Consider the following 27,965-nt stretch of genomic DNA (forward strand, 5'->3'; position numbering starts at 1 on the left):
AAAAGAATTATGTTCTTCTGATTTTTATTTTAATATGCAGTACTTAAGTGTTCTGCATACAAATTCTGAAGTAGGGACTAGCTCTTCAACATATATGAGCACATCACAAGAAAACAACTAGCAATATAAATATATACTGAAAGCAAAAATGCTCTTGATTATGTTAATTTTTGCTTCCAGGAATTAATCTGGCAGGTTAAACTGCATTTATATATTTTTCCTACAAATACCACAACAAGTTTTCAAAAAAAAGTGAAAGGTTAAGAAATTATCTGTTACTACTAGAAAAAACAACCAACTGGATAACCTGACTTCTGCATTAGAACATTTGTATTAATTCCCATTTCACAAAAGCTTTTATCAGTTTCAAGAACTTGGTAGCTCTACAGCCCCCTCCTCCAATCAATACTGATAATTATTTTTCAAATTCTGTAATCTTGAGCTATAAACAGGGAGAAAATACTAAAGCAAAAAAAGAAAACAGTGAGAAAACCATCCGCCACAGTATTATATAAATATTTTCTCTGTATAAACTAGTTAATTACATTTCATAGCATATGATCAATAAATAAATAAAATCCCTGTTACTCATTCAGAAAAAGTACTTATGTCAATGCAATGGATTTTGAAACTATATGAAGTAAACAACAGTAAAATGAAACATTTGCCAAAATCCACACAATATGAAGTGTTTTCCATTCTCTACAGTCATTAAAAATCCACTGGTTTTGAGTTGGATTCAGAAAAGAGGATGCCTAATTTTTCAGAAGCTTGAACAGCCTTCTTCCTTTGCAAGCAATTAAAAATCAGAAAAACCCTACATCTCTGGGAATAAAAAGGAGATTTAAGTATCAGATCTTGTGCAAATTTACTTAGAAATAAAGAACAAGTGCAATTAAATGATAGCATAAATTAGTAGGAATAACATATACATTGACTATTTCTGTAAGAAAACTTCCAAATCTATAGAGAAAAGGCTCCCTTAAATGTATATAGTAGTCTGAACAGAGAAAGGCCATAACTTTTTCAAAAATATACATAACTTATTTCAGTATGTTAAAAACTAAATACCGCTGTTAAACTTCAGCACAAAAGATAATCCAAGACAAACCACCAAAAATCCTTTAACAAAATAAAGGTGTGAATTACAAAAAAAAGAGCAGTTCTGCATGGCAGAAAAGGAAGTGATGTAGTTCAGTTTCCATCCAAAGCAACAGCACAACAGACCATTTAATATCTGTAGGATTAGCCAGAATTCCATACCATAGTCAGACAACACAAGCTTTATCATTTGCATTTAAACCTCATTTATCAAGACATAAACACACAATGTGAAATACGTCCTTGGCTGTTTGAGCTGCTATTCTCACATACTTTGTTACAATAGTAGTAGCAATGGAGTGAACCTTAAGAAGAGAAAGTAAAATGCTTCAGTGAGTCTCTCTTACTGACTCAGGAGAACTACTTTCATGCTCCAAAGAGCTACAGCCATTTTCCTCTGGCTAACAGGGTGGGTCGAGAATGACTCAAAGAAAGACAAGGCAATAAAAAGAAATACTTCAAAAAATTACGTTTAAAACTACCTGTTAAATTAAAATATGCTGAATAGATAAATATCCCAGCAAGCAAAGTGATCTTACCAGTAAACAACATCCAGTGGTGCAAAATATTTCTTCATAATTAGGTCAGCAAAATAAGCTTCTGTTTCTCTGCAGGCCGTGCCATTGCCAATCACGACAGTGCTACAGCTTTGCATGGGGTAAAAAAAAACAAACAAACAAACAAAAAAAAACAAAAACGAACAACTGTTCTTTATTCTTTTAGACTTTCCATATATAGCATTCAATCCACAACACTGGCCAATACATCTTATTTTATATAACACAAGGCCTGGATTTAATGAAAACCTATACCTAGTAATATCACATTGTGTTTAACAGGTTTTCAATGTGACAGTTCGAGAGATGACTCAAAATTTTCACTAATTTGTATTGAACTTGAACAGTGATAATACCTGCAGGAAAATCAAAAATGATACTTCATGTTTATAGAAGAAAAGTACTGTTATTTACAGTCCTCAAACACTTTCACTTCATATTTCCCTCATCTATTATGAGTCACAAAAAAGGGCAGAAGCCCAAGCAATCAGGATCTTAATTCCATAATGGCAACATCATAGTTTGCAACAGCTTGCAAGGTCATTGCCTCTAACCGTCCCCACCACAGTCAGTCACCCATCAAATCACCTTGTTTAAAGCCAACCTAATGCTTGAAGACAAACTGGACTGTATGCTGTGGCAGTTCTGCAGCTGATTCAGTAGACCAGATGTCTGTCCACAGGGGATCCCAAAATAGTTGGATACAATAACCTTTCAGTCACACTGCCCCTATCTATAAGTCTGTCTGGAAATCTATCCGAGCAAGATTACTATGAATAATAAAACTCTTCCAAAAATTAAATGCGGGTTTTGGAACAAGGCAAGAGCAATGAGTGGTCTGGGGGTTAGGGTGGGTGGGAAGAGTGAGGCTAAACTTAATCCTTAGTTGAATGTTAATTTCTATTCCTACAAATAAATGGGTTGACAGAGCTTTATGGTGATATATTTATAGCATGAAGCTTTAGTCATAGCCATGGCTTGATTTCATATGCTTCTATCATATAGCGTAAAAGCATGATCATAGACTAAAAGAAAAATAAGCTCTGAACTACTTAAAAAAAGAATAATTCCAGTTAAATCAGTAGAATTCTTATTCAACCCAAAAGCAAGTATTTATACAGTGAAGATTTTAGTTGTGTTTGAAAGAAAAGAGTGATAAATGGAAGTTTCTTTAGCATACTTGTACTGGAGCAGAAGCCTCTTGATCTTCTCAGCTTCACGAAATCCTTGACCAGAATGCAAGTAAACGACATCAGTATGGAGTATCTGACCTAGAACAATGAAAGGCAAAGCTATTTGATAAAAAACACAAAATCCAAAAGCTATATCCTGCAGAACTACTAAAGTTAATTTGATGATTCTCAGAGAAAGCTTCTTAATAAAGCTATCTTCCCCTTTTATTTTGTATGCAATTAGAAGAAATGTACGGTGGGCAGAGGACAAAAATGTTTTGGCTGCCAAAGCAAAATGAGCTGATACACGTTATAGTTCCCTGGGGACATATCCACAGAACAAATGATGAGCATCTAGTCATATTAGGCAAATAAAGTGCGTTATATTATCAAAGAGAAAACCAGAAATTCACTGCAAGTGATTTATTGCTCTACTCTAGCACATTTTACAGATGCAGTGAAGACAGATGAAAATTAGAAATGCAATCTCGGGACTTACAGTCCAGGAGCTCTAGAACTCTAGCGCCAGCTCTTGCCATCATACCATCTGTCACATTTGGAATTAACTGTATTAATTAGTACTGGTAGCTTATGGTGCAATGCAAGCTTATAACCATTTACCTTGCAGCTTTACCGCCATTTTAACACGTGTCAGACACATCTTTCCTTACACCTGCGCTAGGTAGATATATTCTCAGACAAGAAGCAAAAACAAAATAAAAGGAAAACAAACCGTCTTTGCATCGGCCCAAAGAGGTATGTATCCCCAGATCAGACTAGGTTGAACTGGAAAGGCTCTGTTCTATACCTGTCTGGAAACTAAAAAGTTTTACAAATACAATGTTTCTGACTTCTCACATTAACACACATATTACTAAACAAAAAGGGCCGATAAAGTGTCCAGATGTCCCAGATATTACCCATGAAAAAAGCAAAGTTATATAAAGTATTTAAATTCAAATTCTTTATTAAACAATAAAAATGCCAGGTGTTCTCTTTGGTGACTACTGAGAGGCACAATTATTTGAACCTGTATTCAAGAAGGCAGAAAGGATTTTAAGTTATATTTTAGAATGAAGTAATAACACCAAAGGAGATACTGGAATCCAAGTGCCGAAAACTTAACATTAAGCCTGAAGAAAGGAATTTGCATGAGAGGATGCACAGGAAATACTATAAGCTTACCAAAAAAAAAATCAATTTGATAAAAAACAGTGTCTTGAAACTATCCTTTCCTCTATATGAATATATTTTTATCAGTCCTTTCAAAAATATTTAGAATTAAAACTTACTGGTTGGTGAAATAATTGCCAGCTTGCAGCCATGTTTGTAGCCAGGATCTACTCCCATCAAAGTACGGCCCCTCACAGGGCTGGTCAGAAGCAACTGCCGGAGATTTCTCCCAAACATCATCACAGATTCTTTCTCTGCATCGGATGTCAACTTTGATCTTAGAAGGATGAAAGCAAAAACCATTTCCCCCTCAATTAGCTTTCAAATGCACTTTTGAATTGTTCCAAAATTGTAAGATGTTTTCCAATCACATTTTCATTATCTTTAATTAAGTATTACACTTCCAATCAAGTTTTTGACACTTTTTAAAAAAGGATCAGCTATACAATCATCTCATTCTGGTTCTAATAAAGTAAATCAACATAAAGAGTATAATAGAAACAACAATAAGAATGTACTCATACCAACTAACATTCAAACATCAACTCATCATTTTGAGCAAAGAACAGCTCCCCATCAAAGCTGATACCTAATTACAAAGAAAAAGGGATTTAAAGAATGTATGGATTGATTTCATCGTAACTTCCCAGTTATGGAGAAAAAGACAATCATTACCCAGTAAAAAAAAGGATGACCATTTAGGCTGAGAGGTAGTAGAGAGAAACTGGAGAACCCTATCCAATTAGTTGCTAACATATCATGACTCATGAGGCTTTTAATTTTGCCTACAAATTATGTTATTTAACGGTCATCACAGAAATGTGTAGACTTGAGATCTTTCTAGGAGGGCATTCTGCTTCCTCAGAACCAAACTAGAAAGCTGATGGACCCATAATGTCTCTACCTTTATTTTTCTTCTTTTTCAACAGAAAGAAGTGAGTTAGAGCAGCCAGGATTGACTTTAAGCAAGAACACTTACTGCAGAGTGTTATGAGAAAAAAAATCAGTCTTGCTGAATGAAGGCGTGCAAGATGCATGATGTCTTATTTGTCAGATGTGGCCAGTAAGACAATGACTGACAAGTTTTTTTGTCATGGTATGTCATCTTATATAAAAAGGGCAAAATTGAAATAGTAATGGGGGGACAAATATTCACCATCTAGCTGATTTTTTTTCCCCTCTTTTGCAGGTACTCATTGCCATTTTCAGCTGCATTATTATTGTAGTTATTGACAATGTTAGGCAAGCAAAAGCAACCCAAGTGAAGTCTTCATATAACTTAAAGGGTAGCCAGTGCCCTTATTCTCCTTTTCCTTCTAACTGTCACTGAAAAAAGTAATATCTGGGTTTATTTTTACAGATGAAAAAAATCCTGCATTTCAGTTAATTAACCCTTTAAGAATGGGGCGGAGGAAATTACTCGAGTAGTTTAGGTCAATCAATGCGTGACACAAGCAGGGTAGAAATAGTTCAAAAGACGACCCTTACAAGGGCTATTTGACCTGATGGAACATGAAGCTGTTCTAAGCAATTTTCATATGTGGAAGAATTTAAGAGTTTGACTTGAATTTGCCCAAATTTGATCTAACCAAACCACCAGCTCAGCCCTGTCTCATCCCTCAGTGGTACAGAAAGAACGGGTCAGTCCTCATTAGCTCTCATTTGTAAAGTGGTCAAGATAGGTGTAGATTCTCTCACACATTTTTGATCAAACATTTTCTAAGGAAGTGTGCCACAGCAAAAGGCTCCCTTATATCCTGGTGCTTTTTGTTTCTGTATCAAATATACCAAATTAACAGAGACATGATTTAAAGTGAGATGGTGAAGGGTATACATGCATTCCAAGACACCTCAGTAATTCAAATATGCCCTCAGGATCAAGGAGCAGACACGCTGTATATTGCCACCACTACAAACAAGAACATGGGGATGTCTGCACTATTTGGGGTAAGGGGTCCCTCTATCCCAGCATCCTATCTCCAAGTGTGGCTATAAGCTGCTGCCTATGGAGCTGATATAGCAGCACTAGTATACCTGTCTCAAAATCTCACCCTAGCCTCCAACTACTTTCAGCTCAGAGTATTTCTTGAGCTTGACATGATTTGTCTCTTTAGTAGCCCATAACAGATCTCTTGTCCAACTATCCAGTCTCCTACCGAACACATGCAGATTTCCTGCATCCACATAGTTTGCTGTCAGCAAGTTCTGCAGGTCCATCACAAACTGCAAATAGCTGCCACCTTTTGGTTGGAAGCTGATTCTTCTTAATTTTTATGGCCCTCTATACTGGAAGAGAGTAAAAATTTATCCCTAGAAACCCTGTGCTACTCCTCACAAACCACTCATTTCTAAGTCGTCTCTTTTCTAAGCTGAAGAGTCATAGCCTAGTCAATCCTTCACCCAGAAATTATTTCATATCTTGTTCCCCTTCACTGGGCCTTCTCCACTTCTAATGAATCCTTGTACTACTTTTTTTCCCCTCTCCCTGAGGTGAAGGCATCAAAATGGCCAGTAATATTCCAAATGCAGGCCAACCAAACCAATGATTCTCTTTTTTGTCTTTATTCCTTAACTACATAATCTTATCTTCTGAGCACTTATCATTAATGTGGATCTATCATCCACAGTGCCAAAGTATCTTGTCAGGATAGCTCAGAGCTCATTTTTTTCTTTAGAAGAAGAGAATTAATTCCCCTCACAAGCATCATTTTACACTCATCTCCACTGAATTTCAGTTGCCATTTCATTTCCTGGTCATTCAGTCTTGCAACATCCTTTTCCCATTCTTAAAAAAAAACAAAACAAAAATAACCTAAACCACAGTACAAGCTTCTTCCAGGTATAGTCCAGGGACAGAACAGTTTGATGTCACTTTTGAGAGATCAGAGAAAACAAAGCAAATATCGAAGCCTCACAGCTGTATGGATTTTCTACGTACAAGCACAATACAGATTCAACCAGTTGTACACGCATACAAATGAAGTCTAAAAGTGACTTGTAAACAAGGGAAGGTTGAATGCTCTTGGGCTGGAGGCTTTGTACAGAGACAGGCCAAGTTCCAGCTTTCCACCTGTCCAAGAGATATGGGGTCCCTACTGCCCACACACTGCAAATTCACATCAACTCACCTGTGAAGGCAGACTTGTGCAAGAATTAAAATTGCCCCTAAACACATGTTATTAGTTACATGCACCTTATGGAAATCCTGTTTAAAATTGGCATGGATATACAGAAACTTTTATAATAACAGGAAATGTTACTGAAAGTGCCAGGTGCGTAGGGGGAACATAACGTATGTCCTTTCTATTAGATAATATCCTGTATTTTTTAATTTCAAATATAGACCTCCCTTTTTCTCCCTACTGTCTCTCACTCAACACTTGTATCAATACATGATCTACCATCCCAAGTGTTGGCCCTTAATTTCAAGTTTGGGATAGTCATTTGATCCTTGAACAAATATCAAGCTACCTCAAACAGTCTAATATCTTCCTATTTTTCAGTGCACTACTGGCTTCATCCAAATGGCAAGATGCCTAGCTTCATGTTTTTCCAATTTGTGACAATTCCCATTAATATGGCAGAGATATAAGGCAGAGGCGGACAGCGGTCCTCCTCCCTAAACACAAGAATGGTTAGTTTGTAAAAAAACAAAACAAAACCCTTCAGTTGCTACTTCAAGAAAAAGTATCAACCAAGCCAGAATTTCCAGCCCCTCCCTTGAACTCTATGAAGCACTCAGACTATATATCACTAACAGGTATATTGTAATAAAAGCAAATAACCTAATAATGAGCTACTAGCTTCTATATTCAATGTTATAAGTTTTTAAATTGAGATTTAAAACTCCCCACTTCCATATACAGTCTGAGAGGCAATCCTTTCTGTGGAAAAATATCTGCAAACTAGCTTCAGGTGTGAAACAAGATATACAGAGAAATGTTTGTGTCCCTGAAGACAGAGGAGAGAAAGCACTCAGTTCAAGAAAGCATGGAAAATTAGGAAAGGATTATCCATTAAAAAATATGTCTGTGCCACATCACTTGCATTAAATCCTGATGGAATCATTCCATGCAGTACTGCAACAAAATAAAATGTATTTCAAAGAGCCAAAAGCAACACTGGACATTATTATACCAGATACAAGAAATGATGGTATCTGACAGAGTGGAAGAAAGGAAATTAAACAATAAATAAGGTAACTGTCTTGCTGGCAAGTTTCACTCTTCTGATCACTAGAAGCACCAGAAATTTCAATACACTCTCGGAAACTTTCTGTTCCAACATTTAATAATAAAAAGAAAAGAAAAAAAATAACAGTGGGGGGTGGGTTGGAAATATTAATGCTAAAAGGACGTATTGAATACTTTAGCAGCCCTTTGCAAGAGTCCTGAAAATAAGCTTCTGGTGTGGGCGAAAAGAGAATAAAAGAATGGTAAGGGTTAAGTGGTCATGGACCAGGAATACGACTGGCAGGTGCTTTGCATTCCTCTCTATAGGAGACATTTCAGCTTTTCCTAACCAGACACTGCCAATCACACAAAATTACCACAAAGAGTAAAACATAAGCATGCATCCGTTCAGGAAAAGACAGCAAGCTTTGTATTCTTTGCTTTTATGACTTGTGAGCTACATCTAGGAAACAGTAAGGAAGGAAGGTTGATATTTTTTTTTTTTTAATTAAGAGAACTGAAAACCTTCAACTACCTACTGCTGCAGCAGCCCTCAGTGTTATACACAACACACAGGCCACAACAGTTCTGCGATAGGAACTGCAAAGCAGAAACTCAGTAAAAGAGCCTTGAAGAACCACCCTTAAGTCAGTTTGTTTATTTATAATAAAACCAAACCCCACTAAAAGGTAAGTACTTTTTCTTTTCTTTTCTTTTTTTTTTTTTTTTTTTTTACAAGAGTTTAATCGTAGAGAAGGCTAGGAACAACAACTACAGTTGGACTCACCATCTTAAGATGTTCATAATTTTGGCCAAACAATAGACACAGTACCTCTCCTATGGCAGCTAGATGTACTGTGGTCACAAAAAAATAAGTGAACTCACTTGCAAAAATCTGTGAGATTTACAGTAGCAAAAAACAGGGTCACTAATCAAAAGACACGACACAATCTTGCTTGCAAAGTAATGAGGAAACACTACATACTGTAGTGAAGAAACCCAAAAACCATTAGAAATATCTGCTGTTCAAAATTAGCTGACAGTTCTTTTCAGAGGAGAACATAGAGCATCCAGCCAATGATACTTGTGAAAGAAGTGCCAGGAAAACAACTCTATTCTGAACAGAAACATAAGAGCACATCCAGGCAGGTACAGAAGAACATTTCAAAATGTGATTGCTGATTTTTAGGTACTGAATACCCAATGTGCCATTTTGATAGAAGTAATTTCAACATTTCTGGTCCAAGAAACAAGATCTTTTTGATAAACTCCATTTGAACTACCTCAAAACAAGTATAAAATTTAGGTCACATATCAGAAATCCTTGCCAGAATCAAACATGTTATGCTTTGGGGACCTTCTCTTGTATTCAACAGAAGAATCACGCCATCAGTACTGTTAGCCATTAGAAGATAACATTTTTAGAATGTAGACTCTTTGACATATTAAACAATTTCAATTAGGTGGTAAACACCTATACTACTCCATGAAAATACCCTATGTAATTAACATAACTTTGATACTAAGTTTTAAATTTCCTTTAAATTTAGAGCAATATTACAGATCTTCTAAGTGACACTGTCTGATGACATCATTACTTCAGTATCACCAGAAATAAGTTTACTGGCTTATCTAGAGCCATTGGAATGCCCACAAAATGCTATCAGCCTAACACTAAGACTAATTCATTTACCACAAAGTGCAGATGACAAACATGAGGGATGCTTCCAACCACAACAATTACTTTCCTGGTTTCTTTCAGACAGGTAAGAGGAGCCAGCAATGTCACTGACAGTACTATTGCTGTGACATGAAGAAATGCTGGGAAAATTCAGTGACATAATGGTTTATGCTAATACAAGGATAAAGATACAACTATTATGGTAACATAGATCTAAACTGCACTTTATTAGATAAATGTACAAGCAATAAATATGTAAACATATAGAACATCTTCACAGAAAGACCATTTCTTTACTGTAGCCTAAACTGGGTCACAAATTAAATCTGCAGAATATAGTCAATTTCTTCTGTAAGCACAGAGGATTAAAAACATGCTGATATTTTCAAATGGATAAAAGATATTCTAATAAAAAGTCGTGGAGAGAATTGTTAAGAAATTGGCAGTATGAAAATACACATTCATTCTGGGCTTACCTGAATTCTCTACAAAGCAGAGGATAGATAAGGCGTTTATATGCATCCTCTATGGAATTCCGTAGTATCCTCATTAAATCTGGTTTTAAAAATTGTTTCGGTCTCCATCTGCAAAAGAATAGAAAAAGAAAAATCAAAAAATCTTTTAAGAACATATGCAAAAACTTAGGTAAAGGGAATTTTGAAAAAAAGACTTCTACATAGAGTGTAATGTCCTATAAACTGCAGAATTACTACAATAATTAGGCAATGAAATCATAGCTTCAGATATGAATGGAATGAGAAGTTGCTCATGGTTCTACTACCAGACAAATGACAAGGCCTATCTTTTATCTTTTTTAGTTAGGTATTAGCATGCAATCATAATTTATGTTTTAATGAAAATATAAAAATAATGTTACTCTTCACTTGGAGAAGTCAAAGCTTACTATGACTGAATGAAGAACTTGGTTCCATATTACCATTAGGGTTGCATTATTTGCTATTCCTTGACACAAAAAAAAGATATGACTGAGCATCCTCTGTGAGTGTCACTGAAGAATTACTGATGTAAGGCAACTGTGTCCAGGCAGAAATTCAAGAGCTAAACTAATGTCAGTTAATGGAACCCAATTAAAATTTCATTTGGAATGCTTTGAGTATCTCTATCTAAACTCGAAATGAAATGCATCAGTTTTGCAGCAGTCCTTAAACAACAAAAACCAAACAATTTGCAAATTATTTTTCTCTTTTACCTGTTGCTGATATATTTAAAGTGTAAATAATATTCTAGAAAAAGGGAAAATTAAATAAACACTATCAAATAAAAACAAGGCTATTTCCCAATTTTTTCTAAGCCAAACTCTTTGCAGTATTCCCTTTTCTAAGTACACTGTGCACAGTGGTCATAGCTTTAATGACAATTACTTCAAATTTTGTCTTAAAATACACTTTAGTTTCAAAGCTCCCCAGAACAGAGATCCCAGATATTTATTCCATTGATCTTTTTGTTCTGGGCAACATTATTATGGGGGAAAGCAGGGGAGAAGTCCTTCAACAAGCATGACTGAGTCACTGACATTGTCTACCCAATGAGAAGGGAAAAAGATTGAGGAGACACAGCCAGATATATTATACTCAGAAGTAAAAACTATGAACATTCTCTATTGCCGTCCATTTGGATTTTTTCTTTTTAAAATATTGATAACATTCAGAATTTTCTTCATTTGATGTATTTTTTAATATGCCTGGGTCCCTAACTGCAATGTAAGATATTTACATATTTGTTAATATGTCTGAGTAAGTTCTGTAACTTCTTTGGTTGGTTGTGTTGTTTTTTTTTTTTTTTTTTTGTTTTTTTTTTTGTTTGTTTTTTTGTTTTTTTTTTAATGCAACATGATAGATTTGTGGTCATAAATGCAACATGATAGATTTATGGTCATAAATGCAACATGATAGATTTATGGTCATATGTGTCCAGGTGCAGGCCCAGGCAAAAATAGGACTGAATTTTACTTCTGACTTTGTTGACATGCACTCAGAAATACTGAGAATCCTAAATTGCTCCTACTCAGACAACTTTTCAGTTGTTTAAGGGGATCTACAATTTCCTGAAACAGCTTTTCTAAGTGTCTGTGCATATAATAGTTCAGAAATGTGTGATTGAGTCAACACTGCATTAACAGACAGACACAGGAGCAGAATTAAGCTTACCATTTAATTTTACAACATTCAGAGCTCTGAGTACTTAGCCACATGACCTCATCACTTTGCTAACAGTTTTTGCAAATAGTTCTATTATACTTATTGGTAACTAGAGACTCTTTCCATACCTATATAAAACTGCAAATGCCTTAAGCCCTCTTATTACCATTCAATTCTACAAACGAGAAGTTTTTACAGGTGGCACATATGACTACACTCTCCCAGAAAGTATCCTCAGCACAAATAAGAATGAATTTGGAAACCTGACAGCTGTTTCCGTCTCTCTTCCATCCACTAAAGCTAATTAGCAAATCTTTCCTCTGTAAATACGTTATCACAGTTAGTACCTGCCTATACATGAGTAAAAATTATTTAGGCAACTCTCTATTAGAAACTGCTAAAACTGAAAAAATATTCAAACAGTAAGTTCAGTCATAGGAAATACTGCATTTTAATCATTCCAATACTTCATGAGAAAAGAGAAAAATACACTTTGCTGCAAAAAACAAAGCAAAAGCACATTTGTATATTTTTAAAGATCATCATAGCCTAGTTAAGCTTCCCTCTAAGAACAGATTTTTCTTGATTATTTAATCAAGAGCTGACTTTTAAAGCCCTTTAAATGAAGCCCTATTTAGAAATGCTCCATATAAATAATATCAACTTACTTTGTTCCTCAGCTCTCCACATTCCTGTGCTCACAACAGGGACCACCATAAGCATAAATGGCTTAGACTACTGATACACCTCAGAGGATGAAACTATACATCAGAGTTAACGTAGCCCAGGTTATGAACCACCAGTATTAATTAATTAACGACTGTTCCAGGACAAGCACAGCTAGGGTTTTAGATCTGAAGCACAAAAAAACCCAGAGCTTTGTTTACCTCTAAGTTGTTATATGAAACCTATACCAAGTTGGCAACAATGGACAAATGCCTTTAAGGCCTGTACCATGGACTTTACACATGATCTGAGAATTTTGTCTGGAAACTGAAAAAAGATTATCAAACACCGAACTTCATTTTCAAGGCTGCAATTCTACTTTGCAACAAAATCTCGCCCCTTCCCAAGGAACAACTCCATGTTGTCTTACACTCAAAGCCAGCTAAGCAGCTCTTCTCTGGCTGTTTCTCACTGACCTTTTTCCATGTCCCACTTCACGACTAAGTCTTTGGGACCAGTGCAGTTCTAGTTAATGGAGCTAGGTCTGCTGTCAAACCACAGAAATGACATTTTCTGGGGAAAAATACAACTCATAGGGCCAGGCAATAAGGATATTTCTGATTTTTCAGCATAAACCTGAATCTCAAGAAAATACAGATGCTCCTACAGGCTAATAAATATTCTGAACTTGCAAAGAAAATACAGTTATCTTGGAAAGGATCTACATAGAGCTCAATGCAATAATGAAGAACTCCAGTCTTCTAAAGCCACTTTTTACCACAGGGGTAACTAATGATAAAAATTTTGCCTCAGAAGAACATATAAAGGTCAGCATATTTTCTACTAATTCAATAGGCAATAGGTGATGCTGTTTTGTGGCTAGAATACTGGCGAAACTCTGTACCATGGTGGCATTTCTGCTTCTGCAACTAATTTTGTGTGTGACCTTCAGCAAATTAGTTAATACCTTTGCAAATTTTTGAAATCCTTGCCTCAAACAAAAGTTCTTAACCTTCTGCTCTCACGAGTAGATCAATGCAATGAAAATAATGCAACTCCCACCCTTAGACAGTAATTTCCAAACATGCAAGGCAGAATACACATTTACTATTTGTTAGCTTGACAACACAGTTGTCAATCTAGTGAGGAAGATCAGAATCTGTTCTAGATGATAATGCACCAAGACCTACTAAAATCATACCTTTGGAAATTTTCTGATGGTGGAGAAGTTGTCCTTAAATAGTAAAAAGCCATAAGCATATATAGCCTAACGGATGCTAAGTATTAATAAGTAGGTCCATTTCCAAGGTCAATATTCTTTTGATCTCAGAATGACTCACAAAAGTGTAATCAACCAAAAATATCTCAATTTACATCCCACTTTGATTTCTGTAGCAGTGACAAGCTGTTCCATTATTTGTGGCTCACAGAGCTTCCAAATTCTGTTGTAGACACAGTAAAAGCAAAACTGTCAGATATGTTCTGCCTACAGAATATACGTCGGGGTGCGTGTGTGTAAAACAGATTACATTACAGGTATTAAAATTAGAATGAAACTTAGGTGTGTTTATGAATCCTGATATTTTCCTGAAAAATAAAACAAACAACTTACTCTTATTCCTAGATCATATTATGTTATCTGGCCAAACAACATTTTAACTCTTTCAAAGACTTACATTTTAGAAACAGAATTATTCAATTTCAGCGTAACAGTGACCAATGAAAAGGAATGTTTTCACTACACCTCTTTCTTGGACTTGGTGTGGAAGAAAAATACATGCTAAAGCAGCATCATAGTATACCATTTTATACATTTTAAAAAGTGCGTATTTTCCTATCTTTCTTCCTCCTTTCGGTTATTCAGTTTTAAGATGCAAGGGTAGGAGTTTCTAAGACATCTCCAAAACAATGCCCAATATCTCAAACTATTGAGAAAGAGAAACCTGTCTTTTAAATATGCAAGGAAGATGCACAGTTTGGATCACAATATTCTCAAACAGAGGACATCAAGATATAGTTTTCAAGAAAAAGACTGACAGAGATATTGCACAAAACAACATATATTTAACTTAAACTTACGCAAAAACCCCTCAAAATTATGCAACACTAAGCATCTCACTACAGGCTTAAGGAAAAAGCAACTTGTGATTGCAAATCGTTAAGCAATAAAAGAATCGCCCAAAATTTATAGCCCAGTTTTCTAACTCAGAGAACGGAACACAAGAGTCTGGTCACACAGTATTTGTGAATCATTCATTGAAGACAGCTACATTTATATTTCTCCATTAAATCCAAAACATTTTTTAAACATGTAATTCCTTACATTTGTGAAACTCAAAGTTATGTACTTTACTGATCTAAAAATTTGAGGTTAGCCCTCATTAGTCACTGTAATCAGGCATATTATTTTTATAAGTTAAAAGTCTACTGCATTGGATTCTACAAATTCTTTCCCCTAAAGACTACTGGATGTGATGCATGTTACAATTTGAAAATATATTCTTATTTCATCAGCCTCCGCATATCTTTTCAAAAATTCAATTGCTTGAAGAATGGTGCCAGAACTCCCCAAATACAGCCAAAGGCATGATCTTTTCAGCATAAAGCTACAGCAGCTGGAAATGCAGAATAGGAATTATCCACTTGCAAATTTTATCTAATCTAATAAGTATTTGTTTAAATAGTATTTAATGTAACAAGACATGTGAGGTACATTTCAGTATGCAGCTGTCTAAAGGAAAGGAAAATATTTCTGTAAGAATACATATCCATGCAAACCTTTCATTGACACACCACCAACAGAATTCATTCTTCACCCCGTCAGGAATGTTGACCTTCACTGTCAGGATCTTCAGATTTTCCCCTCGGTTAATGGCCAGAATCTGAGTGCAAACATAAATGGCAAAGACAGATGACACACAAAATATCCAAAAGATAAACTTATCAACATTTGTGTACGCACTTGCTTGACATTCTGTAGCAAATCATGATGGTGGTACAGTAAATCAGTTCACAAAGTACCAGCATTTATAGATAATATCCGCAGTTTAAAACTGATTAAGTCATGCCATGGCGTAACAAATCATACATTTTTCCTGGAGACTGCAATCTCAAGATCCAGTTTATCTTAAACACACATATTATACAAGTCAGCATGAATTTAGTTTGTGGAATTATCTTGTTTAGTAACCCAAATTAAAACTCAATAAAGGAATTGAAAAATTATTCCAATCATAACTACAGATCAGAATGGGAAAAAAGTTAGTCCTATGCTTCAGGCTTAATTTTTCTTCCTGAGATCAATCCAAATTTGAAATTATTTATGAATCAGAACTTGTGACACAAGGGTAATCAGCTTAAGCTGAAAGAGGATGATTTTAGAATTATTCACGCCTAGTTCATAAATAGCAGAAACATTTTAAAAAGACTTTATGTTAATAATAACACTCCAGCCCTAAAACATGCACATGATTCTGGCAGACCCTTGTGTACACAAGTGCATATTCATGGTCTAAAGCTAATTTTGGTTGCACACACGCTATCTGCAAACAGAGTTTGATTTTAAATGGAATTCTGGGGCTCTACATTTAAAGCCTGATCACAGTAAGTGTGGTGGACCCTGGAACATAGTGGTGGGTATCTACAAGTCTAATCTCACTATGAAGACATGAAATGTTCACCTGAAGAAGGCCTTGTAATATTAAGAAAACTCACTGGCCAAGGGATTTTAGAAAGAGTAACAGTCAGAAGCTGTCACAAATAAAAACCACGTTTTTAGATTTCATTTTCCCTTTCAAAATACTTTAAAGTGAAACCATAAAGAAAAAACAACTGCTAGAAGTTGACATTCCTGTATGACTATACATGTTGCTGTATGTAGCAGGCCCTGAGCACTGTCACAACAGAGCATTCTGTGTCAGTCACGAACTTTAATTCAATCACTAGCTAACTCAGACATGTCACATATGTTAAATACAATGGTTTAAAATGACTCCAGGACATAGTACCAATTTATATGCCTCAGCCTTACTGCTCCTGTGACATACCAGGCCTGACATATCATTGAACAAAAAAGCTAATAATAAAGATTGCATGTGAAATATTATAGCATCTGGTACCTTGACTGCCAAAGCAAATGTTTTCATGTAGAGATTAGAAAGACATTTTAACAAATCAAATGCTTTCACATTTATTCTGATTTTATATTTTAAAAAGAGACTAAGTTGTATGTCCAGCTAAAATGAAATCAAAATTATTCTCACAACATAGAATGTATCCAATAGAATTATAATGTCATCATTCAGCTTGCTGTTAGCAGGGTCAATATTTGCATCACATTTTGTTTCCTGGCACTCTGTCTACAGAATGTGTCAGTCACCTGAATTTAAACCAGCTGTATCGCAGTCACTAATATTATTTCCATTTTATTCTTAAAGAAATCTGCCTATCTTGTTCTAAGTGACATGCATTCAGAGAAGAATTATCAACCAAAAAATGCTCAATTAAGAAAGTTATTAGTCAATTTCAGCCTCTAATATAATAAAGGTTGTTTTAGTTTTTAAGTAACAGGTTAAAATCTGGCTATTCTTAGACACAAAGTAATCTTTCGGTTCTGGAAAGATACTGTTTTGATATAAGACAAACAGATCCAGGGAAGAGTTAATAAAAAGAACACCCATTTTTCAGAGAAAGCAAGAACATTAATTTGATCTAGTCACAAGATTCATCAAACTTTATTCTGAAAAATACAACAGAAAAATTTTTTCAGAAAAATACAACAGCCTTAATGTTGTACAGCCCTCTTCAATGTTGCAGATTTAGTTAGATTCACTGAAGACGTTTTGTATACTCTGTCAAGGACTTTAATTTCCAATTCCTTCCTGAATATGAGATTAAAAATAGAGCACTTGCCTCAAACATTACATTTTATTCATTATTTCTTTTCCTCCCACCAACTCAGTCATCTCCAAATAGAAGAAAGCAACCCCAAGGCATACACAAATACCAAACAGTTTACAATTAGTCAAAAATGCAAATAAACTCTTGAAAGATTTTTTTTTTCCTTAGTTATGCCAGCTTTGGTATAGCTACCCAAGTATATCCTAAGACAGTCCAGTCAGGTTCTCTTTGCTGCCAAAGGAAGGAACTGTGGCTGAACCTCCTGACAGGAAAATGTTCCAGCTGGCAACACCCACAGGTATCCAACCATGTCAAAATCTGGAGTCAGGCTTTTTAAGCAAATACGTTTTTATTTTTCCTTCATTTCAGGTTACGTATTTTAACTTTGTCAGTCAAACAACCCGACTCCATGCCAGTCCTGATTATTTCATGGCATGTCTCAACGTACAAAATAACAACAGCACAGAAAGTAACCCAGAACAACACTGTGCAGGACAGCTGCAGAACCAAGCTGCAGGTTCCTGCACACCAGTTTATCTCACCGTAACACACACCGCAAGGCATGGTCGTGGCTATAAATGTTTTGGTCATAAAGACACAGGCTGATTCTCTCATAGGTAACATGCTAGTCTACTGTCCATCCCCTTTACTTACACACAGGCTACAGCAGAGCTGGGGTTGTACACAGACCTTTAAGATGACTAGCACTTCCATACTCAGGCAGTGGCCAATTTCAGTGCAGTATTTTATGGAATCCTTTATTTGCAACTCTGCAAAAAGGTGGTTTAAAGCTGACTTCTACTTTTGCCTCTAGCTAAACACATTGAGAACACTTGTCTGTGGGCAGCCTCAAAATGAATAAACAAGGTCTTCAAAACAGTGAATTTTGCAATTGTTCTTCAAATACAACTATTTAACCTGTAGTCCTGGGAGATTAGTAAATTGTATAAACCTGTCAGTTTCAGGCTTCCCTATATCTTTTTTAGGCATAACCTTCTTTCAAAAATCATGAACCAAATGAGAATTTCTTCACTTGGAGACATCTACACCTCTCCCAAAGCACATTCAAGAACACATTTTTAACCAGCTTTTTGAACACAGGAAAGAAGTACTTCTTCAAAAATCTTGGGTGAAGGAGAAACTAAAGACTTTTAGATATTAAAAATAATGGTTGTAACATAAGAGAAAAAAAATGGTGATTTGCATCAGTAGGATAGTATGGTCAAGTAAAAAAGAAATTGAGAGTTATGAGAGAGACTTTGGAAAGTACAAAACTGAGGTTTAAACTTAAGGAAGAAATAGTAGATAAAGAAAACACTCTCCTTATTTCATCGTCAAAACACAAAAAGGAGACAAGAAAAGAACTGGAAAGCTAACAAAGAACTGAAAAAAAATCAATAGAAATTAGGAGTATTTTTACAAAATAGGGAACTCTGCAAACTGCATATGTCAGAGATGATCATAAAATGCATTTTTTCCTCGATTAGTACGAAAGAGCCCTGATATAGCTTGGGCCCTGAAACTTTAGTGAAGCACAAAACTCAGACTTTTAAGATTCATAATAGATAAATACTCAATAGTCAATAGCAGTAAATACACAGATGAAAGACAATATATACCAGTGCAATAACATCCTGTGATTACAGCACTAGCAGCTACAATAGCAGTGGTTATTACTTCACTGGAGAGCCAGAAGGGGAAAAGAAGGAGGCATTAAGGTTAGTAACAGATATAAGGGGGAATAAACTGAAACTGATTGAGTTAATATCAGACAAACTAAGGACACATCCTTGATAAGAAACTGTGCAGCCACATGGTCAGACTGCTGACCAGGTTTAGGAAATTTTGTTTCTAGACCTGGCTCTAGTTAAGCAACAGTTTTCTTTACATGAAAGAGAAAAAAAGGATGCCTTGCACAAGAATTAAATCATACCATCAGTACACCCAGTACATGTTGCATATCTCAGTATTCACCACTCTCCGTGCAGGGAAAACTAAAGTCTTTGACACAGTCAAAGTATTCATTCAACAGGAAAGCACTCAAACACAAAAAAAAAAAAAAAAAAAAAAAAAAAAAAAATCCATTCAGCACAACACTTCATCTCCTGACCAATATACAAATCTTTGTGATATGTTACCACAGGAGTCTTAAATTGCTCTATTGACTTTTCCAGACCCACTAGAAGCGAGTTTTCACCAAATAATTAATTATATAAATACAGTAAATGTTCATACTTACTACAAAGAGAACAACTACAGGTACCTCTTCAAACATCTACATAAGACCTATTAAAAATCACTTGATGTCTTTCAACTAACACCATCCAGATTGGAGGAGAAGCTGGGAAGAGGGTTTAAAATTAGTCCATACAGGTTGTGAAAATTTTTTTGTAATAAATTCCTTTCAAAACATCACACTGGTTCAAAATAGTAAAGAGTGAGAAAGTGAGAGCATATCATAGATATAAAAGGAAAAGCATTCTGCTGTAGAATAAGGTAGCCTTCTAAAGGAAAAGGATATTTCTGGTTGTAACCAGTTTAAAGGAACATTTTTGTGTGTTTTTTTGGTTTGGGGGGTTGGTTTGCACTTTTTTTTTTTTTTAAGCTAGGTTATTGTGACTAAAACAAGAGACAATTCACTTGGTGATTAGCTATGAATCAGTGCAAAGGTCTTGACAGTTGCATTGAGTGTAGCACACTTCAGCCTTTGAACTTCAGTAACAGGGGCTGCCTAGCTATCCAGTCAACAGCTAGTAAGTTTGCTTCATCCCTCATTTCTTTTTTTAGTTATCAAAAAGTCTAGGTCTAGGCTTAGGATAACTGAAGATGCTTCACAGAAGGGAATACTGATGACTTAAAAAACAAACCAAATTTTTGGGGTAATGTATGGGATGTTCCTCTGAGCTGCTTTTTTGGTCACCCCCAATTTTATTTTTCTGGATCCTTCCCTGATACTTCTCACCAGTTTCACACAACTGGTTTAGCGTCAAACGGCTCACAGCACTCTGACTCAGTGCTTCAGCAAACATCCAAAAGAAACCAAGAAAAAGTTTATCCAAGTTTGCTTCAAATACTTACACTTCAACCAAGCAGCTTCTACTATGGCACTATTACCCCAGACTCACCCCTACTGACCATAAATTGTCCCTTAGCCTTTATACCCCTCTAGATAACACTTGCTGCGCACTTGTCACTGGGAAGAGAGACAGAGGGCATGACACACACTGAAAATAGATCACACCAATATTGAAGTATCTGATACATAAATCGTTATATTTGTTTAATGAGAACTAATTAGACAATGTTCATACTGAATGAACAGCTCTCTGCTCGATTTCTTAAAGACAGAGATTAACAGCTTAGTCCTGCACTTCCAGAATTTGAAAGTTTCTATTACCTTTGACAACTGAAAAGCAAAATCAAGTCTCTTTAGAATCAGTTTTAAGCAACAAAATTCCAAAGCAAAGCCACCTTCATTATAGTTAAAATTCTAAGAAAAAAATACAAATTTTTAGGTGTACCTGATGATGCTGAATGTTCTTTATATTACAAGAAAACTCATGGTACAGTTGGAATTTATCAATATCTTTTTCATTTCCACTTTTGGACGACAGTTTTGCCAAGGCTGACTGGATACAAATATACCTTTGCTGACATCTGAATAAAAAACACCCAAATGTTAATAAGATATTTTAGCATGAAACTTGTAACAAATCAGTAGTGCTTGTATTAAAATCAAGCTTGGAGTCTGACCAATTACATGTTATGTTAACTCTAATTACCTGCAGAACTGTATTACATATCTTAATGCTGAGACAGACATAACATATACTGACTGGAACATACCAAGATAAGAGATTCAAACAGACCTCAGAAAACATTGAACAGAGACATTCTGAAGTGAATGGATACTCAAAAGCCAGCATCTGCATTTCACTTTGGTCATTTATTGGTTCGACTTCACACAACAAATTTTGGGAAGTTGCAAAAAAGTTATAGTACTATTTTATAGAAATGAAGCATCTCTCTTGAATCTTCCCAGTCTCAGAATTAATTTTTTGCTTTAAGCTCTTAACACCCATAAAAAATTCCATTACTTTAAAGAGTAACAGGAATCCCCAAGAGCTTCCCAAATGCTCCGTGTGATTATTATACATACAATACATTTTAGATCAACAGGATACATCTGTACAGCACTGCGTATCCTATTAAGGAGCTTCTAATGGTCAAAAGAATCAAAGTGATAGTCTTGTAGTGACAGAACCACCTCTTCATTGAAATTATCACATTGCTATGCTCTAATCTTTTGCTGAAGCTGGCCATTACTCACAATAAACAGCAAACAAGGCTGTCAACTAAACAGAACTGAGCTGATTCAAACCAACACCGCATGCTCCTAAGGTGGCACCTGTTCTCTGATAGCCCTCTTCTCCCTCCCAGATGGTACACAGGAGAGGAAAAAAATAACAGACAACTACTACTCTGTCACACCAACCCACACCAGTTATGACAACACTGAAGTCATGTAATGTAAGAAAACTTCAATTCAGCTAACACAGTCAAAGGATCATTAACTCCTGCTTTAAAAGAACAGACATATTTGTTTGCCTTATTGACTACCAATGCCAAAATCAACCAGCACTGCACACTAATTACATTAACTGGTGTCAAGCAGTAAATTATTGGAGCAATAGCTTAAGCAGATGCACCTCTGAAAAGTTATAGTTTGAAGGAAGTGCAAGGAGAGAAAGCTTTCCCTTATAGATCACTGACTGCAAGGGAGATAGGCTCTATATGGAGTAGAGCCACAGAAGATTCTTCAGGCTTTGGCAGTTACAGCATCATGCCATGCTCACAGAAGATCTCTGCTCCACAGATAGCCAGGCAAGCAGAAAAGATAATGAATGTACCTCCAGCACAAGTGAAAGACCTAAATCAATCTCACAGTAACACTGTTTTCACATCATTAAAAAAAGTGTTAGTTATGTATCTGCACACTATGAGATTGAATCTTCCCATGTAACCAGGAAAGTTTAGAAAGCAGGAGACAAACTTACAATTTCCTGATATAATCCAGTGTATCTTTATCCTTAGCAAAGATGTCAGCTAAAATATGCTGCACTCCAGCCTCTACTTCCTGGATAGATGAGAGTCCTTAGAAGGAAAAACAGTTACAACTCATAAAAAAACTAATATGAAAAATGATTTTACACAACTACACAAGCACTAAGAAAACGTATACATGTTGAAAGAAAATTGATGCAAGATATCCAACTGATTTGCATAGGTTTCGAGTAAGACTTCTAATTAATTTGAATTTTTTTGACTAAGCTTCCTTTCCAAAACATCCGAAAGCATTATATTTTTCATAAGCCTGAAGTGACCAATGCAGTATCATAAGTCAAAATGACACTAAAATGAGAGAAATATAATAATTATTTGACTTTGATGCTAACAGATCTTGACATTTATGATGCAAATGAATTATATACAACAGTAAAATTGGATATTCAAGTACAATTTTTGAGATTTTAGTAAAATAAGTAGTTGCAGCAGAAGTCAACACGTTTTGCTACTGATATGAAAATTGTCTAAAAATCTTTGCAGTCATTCCCATCTTTTCTCTGTGTAATAAGCTCTATAAGTCCACTGCTTTGTAGCGGGAGTTTGCACACTTCTGAGGTTAGAGCACCCTCATCCCCTCTCACAAAACATTGTTCAAACAATGAAGTTATAAAATGTCTCTGTAGGCAAAATATTCTAGAGAGCTGATAACAGGATCACTCAGCTTTCCAACATACAGAATCAACCCTTGCTTCAAAAGGCCAGAAGAGGTGGCACAGTATTCTCCTTAGCGCAACAGCTGAATTGGACCGGCACCAGAAGGTAATGAAATCAAACTGACATCTTGTATTTTAAATCAATATATCTAACCCTGTTTCTAGCAATGGTCAATAACAAATGCCTCAGAGCAAAAAGCAAGGATCCTAGAGCTGGCAGATGCAGCACTAACTCTCTCTAACACACATTATCTTTCACTTTGGTGGTCTATCAAGATATCAAAAGAGCTTTATTAACACCATTTAAAAAAAAACTGCATAGCTCTAATAACCAATATTTGTATTGAATCCAGAACGCTGCTTCTAGGTGGACTATAGAGTTACACATTATAAAAAAAATTCTTGTCCTATTTAAGAAGGGGAATCTAAACTTACCTGCCAGAAAGAAAAATAAATATATGACAATAAAAACATTAAATGCCTGAACCAATCAGAAGTTGTGGAACTTGGATCCTTGCAAGTTTGACTTAGTGTTTCTTATGGCAAAAGCAATGTCATGTCAGAATACAAAGGTGAGGGAGGTAAGACATGCATTATATCAACTATGAACTGAGACACCCAAGAACCAGATGTGTACATGGCAAGATTATTTTAATTCTAGCAGAGAATTTGAATGACAGAGAATAGGCCAAAACCAATCAGGATTAAAGAAATAATCAAAAAGTTCCCATCCAACAAGTACCACTCATATGGGCATTTTACAGTGTCCAGTGCAAAACCAGCACACGCTTGTGTAATTAGAGATATATTTAACCATGTATATAACTAAAAGAAAGTACAAAGTTTTGTGGTGAGCCTGCTTCCTTAACTTTCAAATATCTGGCTTTGAAACATGAACTGCTGGTTTTATTTCAGTTCATTTTTAGTATAAGTTTAAAAACACTGACAATTTGAAAGAACTGAATATTAAGATTTGATGAAAACTTTCCTGTATAGCAAATGGCTCATTCCTTCAAAAAACATTCACTCTGATCTCAGCATGTATAGAGATTGTCAAACTGGCTCTCAAGTTGAGAAAAGTGACCCAGTTCATAGATGTATTCAATTTCCAATGCACCTTTCAAATGAAAACCATTATATAAACATAAGCAACATTACTTTTAGCACAAAATTGAAAATAGGTGTACTAATTTTCAAAAACTGTAATGTTTATGCTGCAAGGAATATCACTTCTTTCTGAATACACCCTAAATAATTTATTTGAACTTTCACCATGAAGATTTTCTTTTGGCTCTTTATACTCTGCCAGAATATCCAGATATGTGCTTGCAATATACTGCTGTATAATGTAATGACATATGCTAAATTGCAGTAATTAAACAATCAGAATATCTGGTTACTAATTTTCAATGCAAAGTTAAGATCATTTTATAAACAATAAATAAAAGAACTGAAGTGAGAAGAATGACAGTCATCCTTACTAAGGAGGTTCAGTACCTTTATGTTAAGATTCAAAAAGCTTTGGGGCAGAGAAGAATAAAAGTATGTCTCCTCTCCATTTTAGCACCATACAGAAGGTTACAGCAATCTTTGTATTTTATTGTCAGAGATTGCCCCCTACAGATTCACCCATAACTGCATTCACGAAGAAAAACAATTCTGCAGTCTGTAGGCGACAACCATGTCATTACAAGTTCCTGCTCAAATTTCAGAGATTACATCTCTAGCCCCTACTGTCATTCAGTAACAAAAATTCTCCCGCTCACTCCACCCCCCAATCACCATGGCCAGTTTTTATTAAGATATGCTTTGATGGGTGATGTTTACTTCAGTACAGAGTATGAGCATAAGCTTCTTGTAAAATCAGCATTGTTTCTTCAATAAACAATTCAAGTAAGAGTAGAACCGTGGAGAGGTCTCAGGTGCATAAAGCAGTTCCCTGACTCTTACCAGTAGTTGTAGATGTCAACTATAACATTTCCAGACTTCTGTCTCTTGTATACCAGAATTATTACTATTTACAGGACAAAAAAAAGTCAGGAAAGGTTGGAGAGCCATGGCATTAAATGTAAGTTCTTATGATATGTTGCTAAAACAACTGCTGAAATTAAGATAGTTGCATAAACTTCCAGCAACAACAAAATAATTAAAGTAATTCCCCTTTTAAAATATTTTCAGACATTTAGGACACTACTGCTCTTAGAAGCAGATCACTTACCTTTGGTATTGGGTCTAATATAAGAAATGAGATTGAGTTCCATAGGATTCTGCAGGAGAGATAGAGCAGCAGGTTCTAATCCCAGCTGCTTGGCCCTCTGAGCTTTGGTTCCTTTACTCCCAGTTTTATAAGGTGCAGACTTCAAACAAATATAAAATATGGTTATTAAAATGCAAGGAAATATTTCAAGTCATGCTATGTACTTTGCATTATGCACTATTTAGTTATGCAAGATTACGTTTAAACTAAGGATGATCTGAAAAAGACTAGTGCACTGACCACATGGTCTAATTCTTCCAAAGTTCTGCAATTCAGTAATGATGTTAAAAGGCATCCGGATAATTTCCCTTCTTTCTTCAACTTCTGTATCATTGTATGCGTCTTCTTTGCAACAGTACTAAAATGCAAGAGATTGATATTAACAGTCACATTTCACAGTGGATTTAAAAGGCTATTGATTGCGAGCTTGTTTATTACACTGCTGAAGCTCTCTGAAACCCCTGAAGATTGTATCTCACGTTAATACTCAAACCACATCTGATAATCCAAGAGTTTAACTGTTACTCTCATTTTCCCATTATTTCAAAACTGTACCAAAATATCTTGTGGTAGATTTAAGAAAAATCATTAAACAATACTGATAATCATTACTGCTATACACAGCTTTTCAAGATTACTGGCCCAGAAGCAAATAAAAAAAAGCCCTAAATTAATTCCATGTTGATGAGTACTTACAGCTGTAATTCATATCAAGACATCTCTGCAACATCATGTACAAGGTATCAGATTTTAAACTCTTAGGCCTTCAGTAAAATACATGCGAGCAACTGTCATCGGCAAAGGAATTTTGTTATGATTTAAATTACTTGTTCAGACAAGAACTCTCTCAGGCTACCTTCCCTCTTTGGAAAGAATCTCTTGCTAGGGGATGCGGGGGGTACAAGGAAAAAGACACCACAGTGACAGAACAGCTGACAAGTCTGTTTCCTTGCCATTTCAAGAGCATATAGCCACCCAAAAGCACAAAGGAATGAGATCAGTCTCATCCACCGCCACAGTGGGCTTGCAGATCATTTCTTTGTTGCAATGATTTGGGATAGTTTAGCCTCTCTCCTGCTACACTACAACCTCAAGTAGTGCTCTTCAGTAGAGGCCCTGCTGCTCCAAGCAGGGAGCCAAGGGATTTTTAGTGATTCTTTTTCAAAGGGTGCAGCTTACATCTAACCAGGCTACCTATCTCCAGAACCTATAAACTACTCCTTTAGTAAGAGTTTTTCCTCTGTAGTTTTAGTAAACTTAGATCTTAAGAACTTAATTCTTCTTTGGCAAATAATGATGCTAGATTTCTTGTTACTCATACTAAAAAAAAAAAAAAAAAAAAAAAAAAACCAAACCCACACAAATGGACAGGTATCAAGTATAATTACAACAGTTTTAAACTTTCTAAGAGCTCCTTTATAGTTGTAGTGTGTACAAAGTGCCAAAACAAAGGACACAGAAGCAGCAGCTGGTTGTTACTTACCTCACCCCCACATGCCTCCCTGTATTAACTTACTTACCGTAGCTCTTCCAAAGTTTGCTGCACTTCTCGCAAGGCATCGGCCTCCAGATTATTGATGAGCTCTTTTCGATACCGAGCAATAAACGGAATTGTGTTTTCTTCTCGAAAGAGGCGAATTAAGTTTGCACATACCCATGGTTCAACATTTGTTATTTCTGACAAGGCCTGTCAAAAGAAAAAAAAAAAAAAAACAATAGAACAACAACCCACCATTTGAGAGCTGATGGATTGCTTTCAACAGCCTCTCACTCAATGTTTTACATCACCCTCAAAGTATTATGCTGGCCAGCAGGGACAACTGTCCTCCCTAAAACAGGATGCCAGGCTTCCCGATTCCAGCCACCACAGCTGGTACTTCAAAAAGACATGCAGCAACCAATGTTTCCAGAAACTTGTAACTACAGAAAAAAATGCAGGAAGGAGTGCTTCTTGAGAACAGAAAAAACAAACAAACAAAATCAGGAGGACAACAAACTGCCCATGGCAACTCAGAGAACTTGGAACTACTTCCCCCCCCCAACCCAACACTGACATACCTCATGGTTAAACAAAACAAAAACAAAACCCACAAACCCAAAGCTGATCCAAATCCTACTCCACCAATAATTGGAAATCTTTCACATTAGTTTCAAGATGAACCAAGTCTCACCAAGTTAAACCTGTTTTTTTACCAATTGGGCTTTCTACAGATAGAGTTACAGTGTATCAATACAGAATCAAGGAGGAACTACCGAAGAAACTTTGCTTAGTAACATTTTATCAGTTTGTTTGTACTTCCCTAAAGTTACTCCCATAAATGGCTGATTTAAAAGCGTCTCAAGAGTTC

The 27,965-nt window shown here is 35.7% G+C and overlaps 1 protein-coding gene across 4 annotated transcripts in view; it reads right to left on the reverse strand.

Annotated features, from left to right (window-relative positions):
* SRBD1 (S1 RNA binding domain 1) overlaps positions 1 to 27,965 on the reverse strand; it is a 130,609-nt gene that overhangs the window by 92,465 nt on the left and 10,179 nt on the right. For all 4 annotated transcript variants that reach the window (XM_032985314.2, XM_032985312.2, XM_032985311.2 and 1 more), the window contains 10 exons: positions 27,138 to 27,304; positions 25,858 to 25,975; positions 25,579 to 25,717; positions 22,638 to 22,734; positions 21,102 to 21,237; positions 15,460 to 15,563; positions 10,333 to 10,440; positions 4,123 to 4,280; positions 2,839 to 2,929; positions 1,641 to 1,748 (listed from right to left, as the gene is read on the reverse strand). In XM_032985314.2, the coding sequence (XP_032841205.1) occupies positions 1,641 to 1,748; positions 2,839 to 2,929; positions 4,123 to 4,280; positions 10,333 to 10,440; positions 15,460 to 15,563; positions 21,102 to 21,237; positions 22,638 to 22,734; positions 25,579 to 25,717; positions 25,858 to 25,975; positions 27,138 to 27,304 (1,226 nt within the window). The remainder of the gene's footprint in view (positions 1 to 1,640; positions 1,749 to 2,838; positions 2,930 to 4,122; positions 4,281 to 10,332; positions 10,441 to 15,459; positions 15,564 to 21,101; positions 21,238 to 22,637; positions 22,735 to 25,578; positions 25,718 to 25,857; positions 25,976 to 27,137; positions 27,305 to 27,965) is intronic.

This window comes from Tyto alba, unplaced genomic scaffold, assembly GCF_018691265.1.
Source record: "Tyto alba isolate M040663 unplaced genomic scaffold, T.alba_DEE_v4.0 Super-Scaffold_16, whole genome shotgun sequence".
Classification (NCBI taxonomy): Eukaryota; Metazoa; Chordata; class Aves; order Strigiformes; family Tytonidae; genus Tyto; species Tyto alba.